A 17,473-nucleotide genomic window follows, 5' to 3' on the forward strand; every position below is an offset into this window, starting at 1 on the left:
TATTCCAAAGTCTGTCCAAAAAAACAACAAACAAACATCTCGTTACATTAGGGTCAAAACGCACCCTCCTTGAAAAAAAGCTGGTGACGCCCCTGCATTTATGATGCGGTCTCCAGCAGTTATTCATTCACGTAATGATTGTCTAAACATATTCATTGTGAAATATACTTTCAAATTACATTCGGAGAAATCTACTGGCATCTAAACAATTTCATGACTCTAAAATGTCAAATCGCAGAATAAAAATGCAGATTATTTAATCCGTGTTTTTATCCAAACTTTTGACGTTTTCTTCCGATATCTTTCTTTGAAATTGAGTTACCACTTATAAGAGACTTCGATCTAATCGAAATGGAACCGTCTAATAAATAGATTGTCACCGCACGTATTGCAGATTCAAAGCTGGAGGTACGCTTAGTCAGGGGGAACCGGTCGAGCAACGGGCAGGTCGAGGTCAAGTTTCGCGGAGAGTGGCTCGGCATCTGCGGTAACAGCTTCTGGACCTTCAACGACGGCGATATTGTCTGCAAGATGGCCGGGTTCGGCCGCGTTGACATATTGTACCGCAACAACGTCTTCGGCGAGTCCGAGACGCCACTCCTCATCGACCGCGTCGACTGCCCCGGCACGGGCGATAACATTTCTCTTTGTGCCTTACACAGACGAGGCATCTGCAACAGCAAAGACTATGCAGGCCTTTTCTGCGATGCAGGTGAGTCTCTGCATAATCTTATCCTTTCTTAGTTTAAAGATTTGTTCATTTTTTTCTCGACCCAGGTGTATAAATGGGTACCTAGCAATGCTAGGAGTTCAACACTGAAGAGGCTATGCTGGATAATTAAAACATTATTATTATTATTAGCATTAGCATTAGTATTAGTCTTATCACTATTATTATCATTATTATTATCATTACATGTATTTACATTGGTTATTCTGTGCATGTACCTTTTATCCAAAAAAAAAAATGCTTTCATCTATTGTCATATATTTCATCTATTCGTTCTTTGTTAATCTACATCAAATACTTTCACTCATCAAGCAACGAAGGGTGTTTATAGATTGCTCATCTGTTATTTCACAGGTCCGTCAAAATAATCTATCTGTGTAACATCCAGTTATCTATTCATTCATAATTCCATGACCCATCAATTTCTCACCGATTGATTACTCTGCTGGAAAGAACACAGTGTCCCACAGTGTGAGAAACACAGTTTGAACACAGTGTGAGAAACACAGTGGGAACACAGTGTGAAATCTCTTCATACTGTTAAATTCGATCGTTTTAACAGTGTGAACACAATGCGAGTCATCAATTCACAATGTGAAATACAGCATCACTATGTGAACATTCTGTGAAAACCACACCACGGTGTGAAATCATTTTCACACTGTTAAATTCGAGCGTTTTCACAGAGTCGACTATGTGAACACACTGTGAAAACACTGTGGGACACTTTGTTCTTTATAGTAGGGTAGCATTTAATATAAATATATTCCTCACGTGGATAATTTGCACCACACATGTTTACTTCTCAGAATTCCATATAATACCATTCCGTATCGACAAGGAAAATAAAAGAAGATTTTAATGACAAATGTATGCTTCAGAAACGCGACTGAGTGACTGAGAAAAGATGAAGGGAACTTTCACTCACGTAGTTCATGATAAATCAAAATCTTGGCATTGTTGATTTCGCAGACGACGTTATCAATCTGCGACTAGAGAATGGTACGTCCCCTCATGAAGGTCGACTCGAAATCGCCGTGGACGGCGACTTCCAGGGCGTTTGTGGCAGGAAGCTTTTCTACGAGGAGGGCGACGTCATCTGCCGGAGCCTCGGCTACGAGAGAGTATTCGCAGTGGTGCAGTCCGGGGGAATCGGTGACGGGATCGGACCGCGGTACGTGGACCGCATCCATTGTAACGGAGATGAAGAGAGCTACAAGAACTGCCAGATCTACAAGTACAGGGGTTCCTTCTGTAGCAAGGGGTATGGAGATGTGTCCATATCGTGTGACAACGGTAAGCTGTTCCTCACCCTACCACCGCAAAACAAACAAAGAGCAAAAAAAAAAACCAAAACAAAACCAGCAATAGAAATAGCCTTATGCCCGGAAATAAGTGGGACATTTGCCTAGAAGAACACGCACAAATCTAATCATGGACTAACTACAGAGACTCAGTCGTAGCTTCTTCCTCTCATCCAACCTCACATGAAGCGTCACTAGGGAGCTTTATATTTGCGATTCGAACGTTTTGTAGGCGACGATTGCGTTGGCCGTTCTAATTTCTCCTTGCGTCGTGTTGCAAAGTAGATTTAGGACGGTGTTTATATTACACGAAGACGCAGCCTATCAAAAGTGAAATGGCGCCCCCATAATTATGATCATTGCAGCGAGTAGATCTCTGTGTGCGGACGCAAAAATGGTCAAAAACCGTCCGTGAAAACTCAGACGACTCAAGATCGATTTTGATTGTAATTTTGCGCAGAACAGTTTTTTTTTCAATCCGTTTGTTTGAGAGGGGATTGACAAGTTTTGTTTTTTCATATCCCTTACAACATAAATTAGATTCTTAATGTTTTCCTTCCGTATGTCTGGATTGATTGAAAAGAATTATATTCTAATTTCCATATTTCTCTGTGTTCGTTGCACTGGGTTCTATAAATCTTTTTTATTCCTGAACAAATTTCAATTGTTTGTTGAAGAAAAGAGCAACATGTCAAATTATTTGATCTAACTATTCTACAATTCAGCGCCAAAGTCGAATCAAGTGACCAAGGTCTATTTGAGGCTGTTTAGCGATGCTTTGAAAGATTCCCACCGCTTCATTCAACAATAGGTACAGAAGTTGAAGTACGCCTAATCGGAGGCAGAGGACCTCATGAAGGCAGGGTGGAGGTCCTCCTCGACGGAGCTGATGGACGGAGATGGGGAAAGGTCTGCGGAACTGAGGCCTGGAACGAGAGCGATGCCGACGTCGTGTGCAGAACGATGAACTTCGACCGCGCTTTCATCATCTTCCGGGACCACACATTCGACGCCGAAGACCCCAACGATGCGATCCATCTCGACCAGGTGGATTGCTCGGGCACGGAGTCGACGCTGATGTCGTGCAGAGTGATTAAGTTCGAGGAAGACTTCTGCGATGACGCCTCGACGGCCGGTGTCACGTGCTCCCTCGGTGAGTCTACAGCCCGCCTCACTACACAATCAGACCGGTTGCATGACTAGAAATTCGAGCTGGGTCATACTTCCAGCCGCACGGCTCGACACGGCACACTCAAAGATCAAACTATGATACACAGCTAGGCTTTGCACGACCGTTCTGGCTTCAGTACATTATACTGTAGCGTGATTGGTACCTCCTACCGGTCGTAAAAATTGCATGTCAAATCTCTGCGACTAGCACAAAGTCATTCTATAAATGCGAACGAAATTTATGGTTGGATTTGTTTTAATTTAGGTTCGTCATGTAGGCCCCCTACATTTTGAAAAAAAGGGATGGTATAGTTAGTTTTCATTGAGATGAAACTTCAGGTTTCCAACTTTTGTTGTGAGACAATGAGAAAACACTTATGAAATATAAAGAACATACAATTGCAAGAGGAATTAAAAGTTTATTTGATGAAGTTCATTCTGAAATGGCTGATATATTGAAAAACAAAGAGGTCCTGATAAAAAGTTGGGACCCATCTTTTTTTTAAGGGCTAATTTGTATTTTTTTGATATCTCAGCCATTTCAACGCCGATCGCTTTTCATCAAATTAACTTTGAATGCGTCTTAGAATTGTAAACTCTTCAATATGTCATAGGCGGTTTCTAATTATCTCGCAAATAGTTGAATTCTCAATCCCTCATCTCAATCGAGAATATACCATCCCTCTTCGAACTTTTGTACGTGCATCTGTGTGCTATAGCATCATACGCCTGCTCATTCTCTGACATTGCTGACACGACATTTGCTCCTGCGACAAATGTTCCGGTCATGTTTCCTCAAAGGACTTAGAACTAGGGTTTGGGTTGTGATATGGTTTTATGTTTAGCTTGATATTGGGATTAGGATTATGGTTACGTTTTTGAATAGGTTTTACGTTTAACTTAGTGCGCTGCCAGATATTTCATGGGGGCAATTGTCGCAGGAACCCTTACATCATATCATGAAACCCTTACATCATTTATATCCATCTATTATTTTCTTCCTTCTATCTTTTTACCTTTTTTTCACAAAAACCCCACCAAATAATAAAAAACCCACGTAGACTCGACGCCACTCACTCCTGTTCGTTTGACGGACGGTGACGATAGTCACAACGGACGCGTCGAGTTTCTCGTCAACAACACTTGGCGGGCCGTCTGCGCAGAGACGTGGAGCGTCAGCGAGTCGGCCGTGGTGTGCAGAACGCTTGGATTAGGGCGGCCAATCGTGCTTATTCAGGACGGAACATTTGGCGACGCCTCGAGCCCCAGCGGGGATCCGTTCTTCCAACGGCTGAAATGCACAGGAGCTGAAGAGAACGTGACTGATTGTCGTATGTACAGATACGAGGATACTGAATGTCCGACTGGATATGGATCAGTGGCAATGTCATGTGAAAACGGTATGACTAGTCGGCATGAGAATTTTACATGAATTAATTTCCTGAACAGTACTCGCTCAGACGAGTGTCAAGAAAACTTCAACTACAGTATAATCGCTACCAGAATAATATATTGGCCTATATCTAGATGAGGACTGTATTTTACAGGAAATATATTCACTGGCTTAAAAGCATGTCAGGCAATGCTTCTGGTCACGATAAGATATCGTCGGCCTTATACCAAAGGGCCTTAACACCTTATATAGAAAATGTGTAAATCCATAGAAAATGTGTGATTCCAATTTACATTTACTTAAAGTATTCCACTCAGTAAGTCAGCAAAGATGATATATTCATCGATAATTAAAAATGTTGATGTGTTTATGATGTATATCCACAGTTTTCATTGTCCGTGTACCTTCTGACGTGAGGCCCTTGACGTAAACCTTATGACGTAATCCCCTTTGGTATTGATCACTAACTGAATTGCAACTACAAACATGTACATGGGATTTCAAGTAGTGGAAAGGATTTCAATAGAAGAGCTACTATCCATTGCATAGAATATATACCTCATTTGACTTCATCGCATGTCATGTGCCATCCTTTTAAGATAAAAGTCTAGAGATGCTATAGGAGTAGAAATGATGTTGAGATAAAATTAGCCTTTTGCAAAGGCAGCTCGCTATAACAGCGCTGTAACTTGAGGCACGCACACAGAGAGCTGCAGTGGACTCACACACACAGTGCGCGAGCAGCGAGCTGCGAGCGTACGTTGTAGCTCCCTCCGACCCATCTCTGTGCGAGTTCGTCGCTCGCTGTGTGCGAGTCCGTTGCGAGCTGCCTTTGCAAAAGACTCTGCAAAGCATACACTTAAAAAAGAGAAATTTCACAATAATTCACTTTGTAGGACAGCAAACAACTCTTGACATAACTCCTCTCTAAGAGATAAAGAGATTATGTACCTTTAATAATCAGATACACATCTAAATGACATAAACTCCGGTAGTATTTAAAGAAATACCTTCAGACAACTGTCAGATACAAATTGTTTTGAGATGAGGTCCTTTGTCGCTTCCCATACGCTCACCGAGACATGGTGGGTAGCATTGAGTAGTTAGTATGTAAGTATGGAAGTAAGTAAGGAAGTAAAATAAGGAAGTGAGAGATCGAATACACACTAATTTGAGAGGAAAAGAAATCGACTTTGAAAAGTCAATCTCTATGTGGTAGTTATCATGGTTATTAAATATGGGCACATTCCCTTCCCCGATAGGTTCTTCCTTGAGTGTGCGTCTTGTCGGCGGCAGTGGTCCGCACGAAGGTCGGGTGGAAGTCCTCTTCGCCGGCTCGTGGGGTTCGGTTTGCGGAAATCAACACTGGACAAGCGCTGCAGCAAGTGTCGTCTGTCGCTCGGCCGGCTACTACGACGGGGTTGCGGCCACGTATACAGACGATACCTTCGGTGCGGCAGTGGGAGCGGCGCAGTTTGATCAAATCGACTGCTCAGGAATGGACGCTAACAGCACCCTTGAGGCATGTCAACTCTTCAAATTTCGGACTACCTACTGCACCAACACGGATGGATACGCCGGAGTGACATGTGTTTTTAGTGAGTTTTAGTCGACGATTCATTGTTCAAATTTCTGTGAAGGAAGGGGAGTGGGAGGGAATAGGGGAAAATAAGAAGATCAGAGAATAGAGAAGAAATGAAGAGGAGCAGAGATGAGGGTAGGGTAAAATTCATATAGAGATAGCAGAGATAAGACAAGAAGAAACAAGGAGCCGAGAGTAAAAAGAAAAGGAAGAGGAGAGAGAGGTCAAAGGTGGGGATTTGAAACTTTCTCTCGAAATATTATGAACGAGTGGGGAAAAAAATGAGCGCATGTGGACAGCAGGTCGGCTGAGGCCAGACAGTATTGTGATTGGTTTTTATAAAATTTTATCATAATTATAGCCTATTGAATACAAACCTGGAGGTAAAGACATGCTTAATGTTTGCAATATCGAGTAACGATTAAATAGTACTTTCTGATATACCGTGAATACTTTTTCAAGTATTATTCTATCACTGACAGATTTCAGGTTTCAACTTCTTGGTTGAGAAGCAATTTGTTCTTCGTCGTAATTGTAATTCTTCGTGCGTAGGCACCCTACACAAACGCCTATGCATCGCTCTCTAATGTCCCATTTACTCTGTGCAAATTCCGTTCATAGCTCCTCCCACGACGGAGGGTATGACAACCGGCGCACCTACTGCGACTTCACAAAACACAGGCGAAACGACAACAATCTCAACCACAGGGCGTACTTCACCAACGAAATCAGCCACGCTCGCTGGCGTATCAGACGTGACTTCGCCCACATCTCCCATGGCGACTGAGACTTCAGCTGATGCTGGTGCAACTGATAATGTTCTCACATCAAACCTCTCCGACGATGGCAGTATCGCAACTTCAACAGAAGCAACGAGTGCCCAAACTACTTTGACGGCATCATCGCCAGTTGCGAGTGTTTCGCTTTCGGCAATAATAGGGCAGACTACCGATGACACCGAAATATCTTCACCAACAATCGTTTCAACACCGTCTGGTGTCACCTTACCACTGACAGCTGTAGTGCCTGTTTCGGACAACGATAGCGATACCACTGATGCCACTGATACCACTGATACCACTGACACCAGTGATGCCACTGATTACTCAGATGCCACTACTACCACTGATCCTACTGCGACCACTGATACCACTGCGACCACTGGTACTAGCGATAACATTGGTGCCACTGATACCACTGCGACCACTGGTACTAGCGATAACATTGGTGCCACTGATACCACTGCGACCACTGATACCACTCATACCACTGGTGCCACTGATACCACAGCTACTACTGATACCACTGGTGCCGATGTACCTCTGCCTTCCACTCAATCTACCATGCACATGCCAGATTCCACATATTGGCAAAGCGCGACAGGGGCGTCGGACAGCGTCCCCACAATAAAGTTTAGCGGCGCCGAAACTGCGTCAAACGACGGCATATCGACAGGGAGATCTCCAACGTCGATTGCTACCTCACATGCCGTGAGTGCAGTTGCAATCGATTCAACTCCATCCGTCGTCAAAGTCTCATCGCGTTCTACCACCAGTACAGCTACTGGAATGACATCTCTCACCACACTTGGCGTGACAGATGATGATCTCGAGAGTGCGACACCAGCATCCATCCAAACAGGACAAACCTCAGCACTCGTCACGGTCACATCACAGGAGATGTTTGATGGAACATCGTCAATTCCAAACGACATGGCTTACCGAACCACAGGGAGAGGCTACGGCACACAGCTTTCTCTCATTAGGACGGATATTGGCAAAACCCTCCAGGAAGTTGAAACCCAACCAATGGCAAGTACTATCGAATCAGGTGAGTGTTCTGTAGAAGTTAAAGAAATTATTGTAACAGACAGCAAAGACATGTTTGAGTACATTGTTGATATATATATATATATATATATATATATATATATATATATATATAATTGTTATATATATATATCTTCTTCTTTTTTTTTTGGGGGGGGGGGGGTGTCATATGTTATGAAAACCACCAGATTTGTGATGCACACGAATTTTGTCCGATCTCTCCGCGTTACTCCACAGAGACTGGAGAGTTCCTATATCTCCCTGGTTAACACCTGTCGCTACATTCTATTTGATATTGACCCTTTTCATGATTAAGTCTCCTTCCTCGTCTCTTTAAAGGTAAATATGAATTTAATTAGTGAAAAAATGGCACGTAACAGGGGAAAAGCAGTCATTTTTACTTCATTGCGAAATATACATATCAACATCCAGAATATATTTTATTGCACGCTCTGCTGTATTCATATTTGCTAGGTGGGAGGATCGCATCTAATAACTGCAGTAACCATGGCAACGCATCTTGTATCATGGCTACGACTTCACCGCCTCCTTCATCTTTGGAGACGAGTTTGGAAGATTTTGTGAGTACCATTCAGCAGGTACATATTTATAACAAATTGTCTACTTATGATTATGAATACAAGAAAAAGTAAACGATACATTCAAATTGTATGAGTCACAACAGTTGACAAGAATGTTGTATCCAACGTTTTTATGCTGTAGTGCTTTGCAATTTTACCAGGATTCTGATGATGCCAACATCTCCATCTCAGTCCTGCGCATGCGCCATAAATCAACAATCTATATTGGATGCAGCTTGACGATGGCCAGCCTCATTCTCGTGATCTTTCTTCACGCAGGCACCAGGTAAGAATGCAAATGGGATAATTACCTTCCGAGAACCATCTTTTACAACAAGCAAAAAGCTAGGTATTTGTTATCAATAGTTATCAGATTTTTGCTTGATTGCACTTCAATTTCTTTCGCTTCTGGGAGTGAGTATGATGGAAATATCGCAAATTTAAGTCTCCAAAAATGAAATTTGTATGGATAGTTGTTCATATTTCTCTTGGTCAAGCGAGCGAGTTACACAACCCATTCATCAAAACGGTTGAATTCCATAGAGGTCTGACGTTGCTGAAAAGCGGTAGCTTTGTCCCACACTGCCAGAAAGCTGACGCAGAACATCTTTACTTTTGTTTTTCAATACACATATCAGACAACTCCGTCAAAGGTTATCCAGTCAAATCTTGATTGGTCAGTGCGCAGCTCTTTTGGCCGTGTATTCCATGTACCTGGCGGTCAACACCATTCACCTGTACGTCGTGAGTGACCGGAACTTGGCGGCGCACCTGTGTTTTGTCTTCTCGGCCTTGCTCCAGTACGCGGTGCTTTCGTCACAATGCTGGCTCTGCGCGGAAGGCGTCAGTTTGATCTTCACTGCCGCGGCGCACAGGCACGAAGTCAGTCACCCACGATTATTGAGGGTGGCAATTATCATAACTCTTGGTGAGTTAATAATTATATTTCTCTTCAGATATTGTGACAAATGCAAGAGATACTCTCATCCCTCCCCCTCTCTCTATCGATATCTGCAATTATATACCTCTCTCTATATCTATCTGTCTGCCTATCTATCGTTCCATCTGCTTATCTATCAAACTATTAGCCTACTCAAAAAAAAATCTTGTTTAAAATTGTTTTAAAACGCTCAAGAGCAGAATACAGAAATCGTCTCGTATTTGTTTACTGCTACACTGATTATTTATCAGATAAGATAATATCGTTAATACAAAACCTTGAAATTCATGTTTGACTGTCATATTTTTCTCTGGGATGTCCCCTGTTAATGCTTCTTACAAAGAGATAACGGAATGTTAATCGTTTAACATGCATATTGTGACATGGGGGTCACTTTCAAACATTTTATACTCTTCATCCTTTCTCTTTATGAGTTCATATCATTATGTGACTTCACGGATTTCGATATTAGACGCCAAATAATCACCAGAGAACACGCAAGTTAAAGTAGCTGTAATCAATGTAAATCACATTATTGCAATGCTCTGAAACTAAACGTGGTCAAGGAAGGAATAAAAGTTATGTGTCACGAGCGTGTCTTCCATTGCCATAGCTGAAATGCGGTTCAACGTCAACATGAAGCTGGCTTCGATAAATAGAATAAAGTCATTATAGTTTAGCGGTCTCACAACCAGACCTTCATCGCCTCGAATAATCATTTTGAATGTTTGGTTGCGACCAGTATCCCCTTTAAATGGAAATATTGTGTAAACCTTTGAGATTCATGATTTTCTCATTTTGATGACACCTTTATATATTTTTCCGTGTGTGTTTGATACTCCTTTGGTATCTCCTTTGGAGAGTGCACTAACATTTTTGATTGCACTTTTAAGAGACGGAGAGGACATGCCACATATTGCTGATGCTTGTGTGTTTGTCAATTAACTTAAAGGGATGATATAGCATTGGTTAAGGTGAGGATTCAGCTTTTAACTCTTTGAGAGATGCTCAGAAACCACTTTGTGAATCGTTAAAGAGCATTGATGCTAAGAGGAATTCAAAGTTTATTTGATGAAAATCGGTTTCGAAATGGCTGAGATATCCAAAAATAAAGAGAAACAAAGTTATCCTAATAAAAGGTGGGTCCCACCTTTTGTCAGAATAGCTTCGCTCTGGATATCTCAGCCATTTCAAAACCAGTTTCATAAAATAAAGTCTGAATTCCTCTTAGAATCATGCTCTTTCATATTTCATAAGAGGTTTCTCATTATCTAAAAAAAAAATAATCGCCAAAAAACGTTGGAAACCTGAAGCCCAATCTCAACCGAAATTGTACCATCTCTTTAAAGATAATATAAAGTTTTGGTACCTCAAAAGTTTCCCTGAGTTTCCTTGTCTTAGTTTATGTTTCAGGTACCTTTCAAATAACTAACACTGTGAGACTTACTCGCCCCAAAGTGCTCTCATGTCTTAGTAATCATGCAATAATGGTTTCGTACCAGAGCAGAGCGGGCTCTGAAAAATTTGAACGAGCCGTTAGTTTGACTCGACGCCGTACCGCGACAATCAATAAACACATATTGTACGAAACCATCATTGCATGATTACTAAGGCATGGGAGCACTTTGGGCCTAGTTAGTCTCACAGTGTTAGTTATATGAAAGGTACTTTAACCTGAAACACAAACTAAGACAAGGAAACTCAGGGAAGCTTTTGAGGTATCAAAACATTATTATCTTTAATTACTCTCTTTCATGCGTCCCAATCGTCAATCGTTTCGCCTGTTTGCTTCAATCTCTCATCCAGGCCTTCCACTGGTCGTCGTCTTGGCAACGATACTCGCCACACAACAGCATTTTGCCTCTACAGAAATGTAAGCAAAGTCATTGTTTTCCAGCTGGTTGATGACTTCATTATCTGGGAGGTTGTTAAAGGGCTGGTATAGTATCGGTGGAGGTGAGGATTTGGGCTTTCAACTTTTTGCGAGATGCCAAGAAACCACTTATGAAATAGTACAGAGCATACCATTCTAAGAGGTATTCAAAGTTTATTCGATGAAGATCGGTTTTAGAATGGCTGGGACATCCAAAAACAAAGTAAAACATAACGATCGTAATAAAGGGTGGGTCCCATCTTTTATTAGGATGGCTTTGTTTAGGACATCTCAGCCACTTCGACACCAATTTTCATCAAAAAAAAAAAACGCGTTTAATTCCTCTTGGATTTGCATGCCCTTTCACATTTGCATGCCCTTTCACATTTCATAAGAGGTTTCTCATTATCTCACCAAAAATATGTTAGAAACCTGAAGTTAGGTCTCTACCATAACGACACGTTGTGGGACATGGGACATGCCTAGACAAAAAGAAAACAAAACAAAACAAAAGTACACTATGTTTTTGCATATTCGTTGCCTCATGAATAGATGTCCAGCCGTTAAATATAGTAAATTCATGTGGCTCATACGCTTTATCATTCTTTAATATCGACCACGTACCATTAGCAGCGACAACAAGTGTTATATCTTGTGTTGAAATGACCGGGAATATCCTTTCCTGCTCGATGCAATAAATGCAACCCCTTCTTTTCTTTTTCTTTATCTTTCTCTCTGTTTTTCCCTGCACCAGGTGTTTTCCGGGCGGGTGGACTTTGGTTGGAGGAATTTTGCTTCCTTTCTCCATTATTGTTTTGGTGAATTTAATTTGCATACTTCGAACGTATGCGGTCCCTAACTGGGTAGGAAATGCTCCTGAAAGTCATCATCGGAAATCCGTCAATAGCATGAGAGCGGAGAGTTCGGAGCGAACAAGGCGCGTCCAGAATGTCGTCTGCACTGCTGTCATCCTTGGCTTGACGTGGATGTTTGGATACCTGATTGTCGTTCAGCCTTCCAACCGCGCCTTCCAATCGACTTTCATCGGCATCCACGTTATGCATTGTGGACTATTTCTATTCCTCCACTGCTACAATGTACCCTTGGCAAAACAAAAGATCTTGCGTCTTCTCCGACTGGAAAGCGCGAAGGGGCACAACTCGCTGAAGTTCTCCATCAAACCGGTTCTCATGCTTCCGATCGATCTCGAGGGGCGAGCGACGTACAGTCGACGTTGTCGATCTGATTCATCGGGAATTAGAAGAGACAATACTTCATTTGCAACCATTCCCATTAACCCTAGACCTTGTATCGATCCTCATCGAATTATGTCCGTGATTTCTATTCCGGAAGAGTCATTTACGACAGAGGGGGCGAACGAAGTGGTAGAGCACAGAAGTAAACCTGAGCATCCCACATTCAAGCCACAGCGATCCAAAGTTCGTCTTACATTAAAACTGATGGGCCGACATAAGCCTAAACTGTAGCCATGACAGCAACGATGCAATTATATGGTTTACATACATGCACTGAGAAATAGATTAAAGCCCGTTTTTGTCGTGTGGATAGTCACAAACAAGGAACGAATTCGTTTCTTGATTTGCCAAGCTTTTTAAAAGTTATTTATACCGCGTAGGCGTGTGGCTACGACCTTGGGGAGTGAAGCCTGATGATCATGAAGCTACAATCATTTAACTATACGTTTCACCATTGTTTATATTGCTCTTTTTCATGCTGTATTATAATTCCATTATCCAAATATTGCCACTTTTGTATGTTTATACCTTTGATACGAAGGATACACTTGGGTTGATAAACATCTTGCTACAAACAAAGGACTGAAGGATACACTCTTGGTTGAAAATCAGGAATCAGTGATCTAAACTCTTCAAGTGAAATGCAGTTTCACTAAGTTTCACTACACCATTTTGGGGAAATATTTGAAAGATTAAGTGTTTTAAATAGTTTGCAACCACCATGACATCCCAATGATGATGTACAATAATTGACAACGATCCCCGCGATTTCGTTATTAATATTATTTATTCTGGACGGACAAGCAAAAGTTCAGAATTGGACACATGTTGTATAATACATGATCACGATGATGTCCGAGTGTGATATGGCTTTGATCGTCCATCAGTTGTTGATCTCGATCCATTTGTGACCATGCATCACAAACCCAATATAAAGTCCCCAGACATACATTTTTAGGTAAGGACAGATTCTACCAGAGCAGACTTAAAGCTTTAAAATCGTGTATAACTCAATTCAAATGGACTTTTCTAACCTATCTAAAAGTTAGAAAGAAAAGGAGGGTGTACTGAGACAAGAGGAGCTCAAATACTAGGGTCTATTCAAGCTATTTATCTTACCAAGCCGTGCTCTGCGCGATGACTGGGACAAAAGGAAAAGGATGTAAAATGAAGTAATTACCAAATTAAGCTGACATTAATGCTGTATTGACACATTCTATCCGTGGCTAATGGCAACGTTCAAAGCCGTAGCACCATTCCTTCAAAAGTTAGTGGAGTTGAAATTAAAGCGTGAGTAAAGGTTTTTTAAGAAATGAAAAGGGACCTCTCGGACTTACTTAATTACACGATCATTTAAAAAAGTGTTCTAGAAAACTGTTAAAAACACAATTTTCCATTTGCTTTATGATCCCAAACTAATAAATGATGTAAGAGAAAAATTGCTCTTTCAGAAAATAGAAAAAAAAAATCAAGACTCGCGTAAAATCCTGGTTTGCGACTTTTTGTTGGTTTTGTGATGCACGGTCACAATGAGTAAAATCAAGGAGTACTCAGTACTTTGTACCTTGAATATGACCTTCCTTGTGTTTTATGTATAACGTGAATAAAGCATCATGTAACTTCGTTTAGCAAGTCTTACGGGTGAAATGTGATCGTGGGAATCTGCAAAAAAAAAAAGTTTATGTAATTTTGAGACTTTCCTGTGATCAGCAGGCAAATTCGGTATTGATGTTGCTGACTTTTTAATTCAAAATCAATAACTTATAACCATGATTACCGTAAGCGATAGTCATGACAACAAAATGAATCTTTGCACTCGCTGTTTCATTTAGTTATAACCTTGTTTATTCATTTAAAAAATCGATTTCTCTAGGCATATATGTACATCATCTATCATATTTTCCTACCGCAGGAGTAGGCGTAGTAATGACTCATATACTTTTGGTTTCATTCAATAGATTTATATCATATTGTAACCTGCTTCTGTAATGCAGCTTCTGTTTAACGACGTGCTCATTATACATGCTTGACTCTGAGTTAAAACTAATATCTTAGTTTCTTTCGTAATTCTGCTTCTTATGGATAACACTATATCAATCATAATACATTATCATGATTTGTTGTGTTACGTGTGGTGGGAATGCACGCTATATACAAGCGCTGCTTTTTAGCATTAATGCCAATTTCCAGAATTTCTGTGTACTCAAAATATTATGTAAATTTTTTTTTAAAAGCATGCATTATAATGTATTCAATTTCTGTAAAAATTGTATGTTTGTGTTGGGAATAAAAAAGGAACTGAATTAAACTGATAAAAAAAACCCTCTGGAATTGATTATCGCGACGTGTTTGTACACCGCTGCGATAGGCTCTTAGGCATTCTAAACAATGTGCTATTGCTTCGAATAAGTGATTCCTAATACTAAACATTCAAATTGTTATTTTTTCTTTCAATCTGCAGATTTTGAGTTAAGAGGTAACATTCAGGCCACCAATACCTGTGGCAGTGGTATAATCTCATAATTTTAAATTACAGAAAATATCATCAATATTTGTTCATATTGGTTACAAGTACGTAATATTAGTTTTGCTGTATATCTACACTTCTCCGTTATTTTATTACAACGTCACATCAATCCAGCTTGACAAAATTTGGCATATCTTGATGGAAAGCTTAGAGTAATATGTACGTATGATGACAGAATCTTCGAATATAAAATTACTCTTGTGACGTCACTATTGCTTCATTTCTGCATTAAAATTCTCCAAACGTGAGATCTTCACACACACACACACACACACACATAAAAACGCCAGTTAGCTATGTTACCACCTTTACAATAGAAGAATATCAATACTTTGGCTTGTTGTATTTTGTTTTTATACTGGATCAAAATTAATAGATCTTTAGAAGACAGAGATAACTTAGAAAACTGTATCAAAAACCAATTGGAGCATACAGTTCCAATGCAGACATGTTGAAAAAAAAAACCTATAATACAATGTATGGATACCTGTATTATCATAAGCTTCTCGCAATGTTCTTGACTGGTAGTAAGAGACGGTAAATGCCTGACGATAGTCATCTCGATTATCGAACACATCTCTTGATATGTTCAGCTTGTTGTTTCATCTCAAGCCCAGGCGACGTACACGTCATGTAATTTTTCATAACTAGATAACAATCGCAACCGTTCATAACATCCTCCAGATGGTTATATTAGGTACATAGTGTGATGGTATCTAGTCACAGTAGAGAGGTGTATACCACTTGAGCTGGTAGCGAGGAAACGGGAAGGATGTTGTGTGTAAACGGAGCGTGCCTTGCGTCTTCGATGACTCCTTGTTGGCGATCTCAGAACTGACGTCTTTGAGAAGGTCCAGGAATCCACCTCGACGGGCCATTAGGATGTCGGTGACGGTCCCTCTGCGCCCGAGGACGTCGACGTACGATTCGGCCATGTTGGCCCTGGTGCGAATCTCCTCCAACGATTTGATGAGCTCGTTCGTCGCCCTGGTCGACTCGCTCTCGATCCTCGACACCTTGGCCAACATGGACACCCGTTTGTCCTCGAGTTGCTGGAGGAGCTCGGCGCGCGCGACATCGACGTCCTCGTTGATCTGCTTTCGAAGCTCTTCCGCCTTGTCGGCGATGGACTTCTTGTGCTCGAGGTGTGACACGACGATCTTGTCGAACCTCGCCGGGGTGAACTTGCTGACGAGAGTCTGCGCCTCGTTGAGGAAAGGTCGAAGGCCTTCCTTGATGTCCACACTGGGATGCATGTGATGAGTCTCCGACGAAACGCATTCCGTGCAGATAGCCGTCTGGCAAATTGTACAGAGCTTTGTCGTGATCGTGCTCGGGTGCGCATTGCAGTTTGGATAGGCGCGGTCGATGTCGACATCAATTACGTTTTTGCCATTCTTGATGTCAGTCGTCGAGACGATGGAATGGTTGCGGGTTACGGAAAGAGTCTTGTGTGCGGTGACGCAAGTTGCGCAGATAAACTGTTTGCAATCAACGCAGTACGATGATACTTTGCATTTGTTTTCCTGACACGACTCGCATCGGAGAGTCTGACACAACTCGGCTTTCTCACGAAGTTTGTCTGTAAAGTCGACGCTACCTTGCTTCATCTCTGCAAAGATATTTGGGAAAAGATACTGTCGGGAATCCTGCAGCTCGGCCTTTCCCTTACCTTTGCAGATTGGGCATGAGGGTAACTTAAGTCCGTTTATTTCCTCCTGATCGGGGTCCAGGGCGAATAGGTTGGCAGCGACACGAAAGACCCCCTGCGCAACGCTGATAGCACTGTTCCCGATGCCGCTAAATGTCTCAGATTTTGGTCTACCGGGCTCCCTCTTTTGTTGCTTCAAGCACTTCTCGCAAAAAGTATGAAAACACTTCAAAAACTGACCATTCTGTAGCTTTCCGTCGCATATGCCGCATCTTAGGTTATCTCCCAACCCGCTTTCACTGCTCTTTGAAAGCGCCATTTTGAACGGAGTGAATCTCCACAGTGCGTCGGGTATATGACAACAAAAATGATGATGTGTCTAACAGAGCGAACACAATGTGTCATTCCCTAACATCGATCTAGGGCTCTTAGGAGGCAGCCGCAAGGATGACGTCATCACGAACGGAACCCCTGTCCCCGGAACTTGACTTCCACGCTTTGTTTGTGACAGTAATTTTGCAACTCGCCACATCCTCTCTGCAGCATCGAACCACTCTATAAGCTGTGTCATGTTAACCCTTTCCTTCAGACACTTGCAAAGTTAACATCTACTTTGAGTAGGCTAGGGTTAATCGCG

General features: G+C 41.6%; 1 protein-coding gene across 1 annotated transcript; it reads right to left on the reverse strand.

Annotated features, from left to right (window-relative positions):
- Positions 1-15,814: 15,814 nt before the first annotated feature.
- On the reverse strand, positions 15,815-17,155 carry LOC139713988 (E3 ubiquitin-protein ligase TRIM71-like). Its single transcript, XM_071625709.1, has one exon. It carries the CDS (start codon positions 17,153-17,155, stop codon positions 15,902-15,904), a length of 1,254 nt encoding a protein of 417 aa, XP_071481810.1. The 3' UTR covers positions 15,815-15,901.
- Positions 17,156-17,473: the final 318 nt, after the last annotated feature.

The sequence above is a fragment of the Diadema antillarum genome, unplaced genomic scaffold, assembly GCF_040938485.1.
Source record: "Diadema antillarum isolate AM-2024a unplaced genomic scaffold, OU_Dant_1.0 seq00002121_RagTag, whole genome shotgun sequence".
Classification (NCBI taxonomy): Eukaryota; Metazoa; Echinodermata; class Echinoidea; order Diadematoida; family Diadematidae; genus Diadema; species Diadema antillarum.